This window comes from Propithecus coquereli, unplaced genomic scaffold, assembly GCF_000956105.1.
Source record: "Propithecus coquereli isolate 6110/MARCELLA unplaced genomic scaffold, Pcoq_1.0 Scaffold1, whole genome shotgun sequence".
NCBI lineage: Eukaryota > Metazoa > Chordata > Mammalia > Primates > Indriidae > Propithecus > Propithecus coquereli.
The window spans coordinates 19,643,466-19,646,309 of record NW_012133857.1 but is presented as its reverse complement, the minus strand read 5'-3'; the positions used below and the strand labels follow the sequence as shown (position 1 = coordinate 19,646,309).

General features: G+C 32.5%; 1 protein-coding gene across 1 annotated transcript in view; it reads left to right on the top strand.

Annotated features, from left to right (window-relative positions):
- The window catches only part of DNAH12 (dynein, axonemal, heavy chain 12), a 236,169-nt gene that overhangs the window by 60,916 nt on the left and 172,409 nt on the right, over positions 1-2,844 (top strand). Inside the window, 3 exon segments of the mRNA XM_012640974.1 lie at positions 733-858; positions 1,803-1,937; positions 2,278-2,471. Coding sequence (XP_012496428.1) covers positions 733-858; positions 1,803-1,937; positions 2,278-2,471 — 455 coding nt within the window.

Sequence of the window (2,844 nt, the reverse complement as noted above, 5' to 3'; positions counted from 1 at the left end):
GTCACCCATTTATAATATGATACATATTTTAGCACATGTAGCATAGCTAAAATGATTTTAGTCCTTTCTACCATCAGCTCTACCTGTGTGTGACTGAGAAAAACTGTTAACAGCTCTTGCCCTCATTTGTCTCTCTTATAAAAATGAGGGGTCTAGACTAAAAGATCTCTAAGGCCCCTTCAAACTCTAAAAGTTTGAGTTTAATAATATTTTTTCTTTCACTTCAGGTGGATGGATGGAGGGTTTTTGGACCTCAATGGGGAAAGCATGGAAGCTGATGTAGAAGAATTTTCCCGAGAAATTTTTAAGACACTGAAATTTTTCCAAATGAAGCAAAAGAAAGAATTACAAGAAAAAAGAAAGGCAGCAAGAAGACGATCTTTGGAAGAAGAGAAACCTGAAGAAGAACCAAAAGAGAATCCTACTATTACTATGTGCGCTACAGTAATGGAGCAAATTAAAGTTTTTAAGGTATAAACATATTTAATGACATTTTAATTTAAAAAACTTTATTTCTAGTATAAAAGTATGCAGTTGTGTGGCATGAAGCCAAATAAATAATACTACAGCTGTTGAAATACCCATGTGATTTGGGCAATGTATGAAATATCAATTAATAATGAGTCAAATTGACATTTGAGAGAGTATTAGAGATTGTTGTTGGTTCTTCTCTTTTTCATAACGCCTTAGATTTTTCTATATGATGTGTTATATCTGGAGTTTCTTTTGTAGGAATCCAAACGTCAAATGAGTTATTTTTTAGATGTTTTTCTATTTCCTCAAGAAGACTTAGCTTTAAATGCAACCGTCCTCATGTGGCCTGGGAAAATTAATCCAATCTTTGATGCAAATGATGAGGTAAATATACTTTCGGTATATGTTTATGTATTTTGACATTTTAAACACAGTGTTCACATTTAATTTTCATGCCTACTTGCCACCTGCCTTTAAACGTAACTGTGTGTGTCAATGTGAGTTTGAGGCTGGCAACATTCATGACCCTGTAGGCTTAGGACAAGCTGTTAGGCTTAACTCACAAGATCTGGTGAGTAGTGGGGCTGATATTAAAAGTTAGAACTATTATATTAATTCATAATCCTAAACACTGAACTAAGTGCTTTCCATTTATTTAATCATTTAATACTCATAAAAATCACAAGTACTCCCATTTCCCCTGTTTTATAGGTTTAAAAAATGAGACTCAGTGAAGTTAAGTAACTTGTTCAGTATCACAGAGATAAGAGGTAGTAGATCCAGACTGAATGTATTTCAGATTTCGAAGAAGTCCTGATGTAAACTGGTTTATCCTAAATTGGGGGGTAAGATGTTACAGTAATGAAAAGCATGGGCTTCAATCAGACAAACCAGATTTTGACTTTCATGCTTTTGCAAACTTGGACATGCTTCTTGACTTCCATAAGCCTCAATTTTTTCATCTCTGAAATGAGGATAATAATAATAATAATACCCGTGGTAATGTAGGTAAGATGTTTAATAGTTCTTAATACATGGCACATGCTCAATAAATGGTAGTTTTTATTATAATCCCAGAATCTGTTAAATAATTAAAGCATCTAATTGAAAAATAAGAGTTATGAAAGTCACTTTCGAGATCTAGGGAAATTTTTCTGTGTGGTCTCTTATTCTTTGCATTTTTATGTCAGTTGTTATAGATGACATTTTATTTTCGTACTCCTTTTTACTTCTCTGATGTTTTTTATTACTATACAAAACATTTAGATTTCTGATTTGGTAACTCTTTGTGATAGAATAACTAACATATTAAATTGTCTTTTAAAAAGCTCATTGAGACTGCTAAACGTAAAAAAGAAAATGAACTAATAGCCAAGAGAGAGAAACTGATTTTGGAAATAGAAAAGGAATCATGCCGCATGGAAGAATTTACAGAATTTGCAGAGCTGGAACGCATGCAACAGGTCTGATAAATACAGAGGGCAATAGTTATGGCCAGCTCATGGAATGATACAGGACACATTAACATAAATTTAAAAATATAGAAAAATATGCTTACTATGGCAAACAAAGACCTAATTCTTAGGCCTGGAACAAGAACTATGTTATCTTTTTTGCAACTCAATTGTCTACCTGTGGAGTAGACATCACCACACCTTTTGTTCTCTATCATAGTTATGTTGTGAAGTTAATATTTAAAGTTGCTGTATAAATGCACGGACATATCCTATGTATTATGATGTGATCTTATTTTTAGAATATTACTTGGCTGTTTCTTGAGATAAAAAAATTATTTGTTTTCAGTATGTGACAGATGTAAGACAACTACAAAAACGTATTCAGGAATCTGAAGAAGCAGTTCAGTTTATTAATAAGGAAGAGGAACTTTTCAAATGGGAATTGACAAAATATCCTGAACTGGATAAACTAAAAGTTAACATTGAGCCCTATCAGAAGTTTTTTAATTTTGTTTTGAAGTGGCAACGATCAGAAAAACGGTAATTTCTGGTGGTGTAATGAAAATTAAGCAAATGATATAAAAGAATTTGTAAAATTCAAATTGATTTTCTTTTTGGTTAAGTGTTTAAAAGTAGGATATATCTGCCCATCTGAGAAAGAAACAAATATATAGGAGAAGCATCCGGTGCTGCTAAGGTACCACCTAACCTTACTAATACAATAGCTGAGATCCTTTTGTTGTTCGTAAATGTGATGATTGTGTTCTCATGCTCACACGTGAGATACGCCTTCCTCAAACCTTGGTACAATGTTGGCACGTTACCCATTCGACATGAAAAAAAAATATATATATATATAATATTTGAATTGTCATTTGGGTTTTCCAGAGTCAATTCACTTTTTTATGTAATT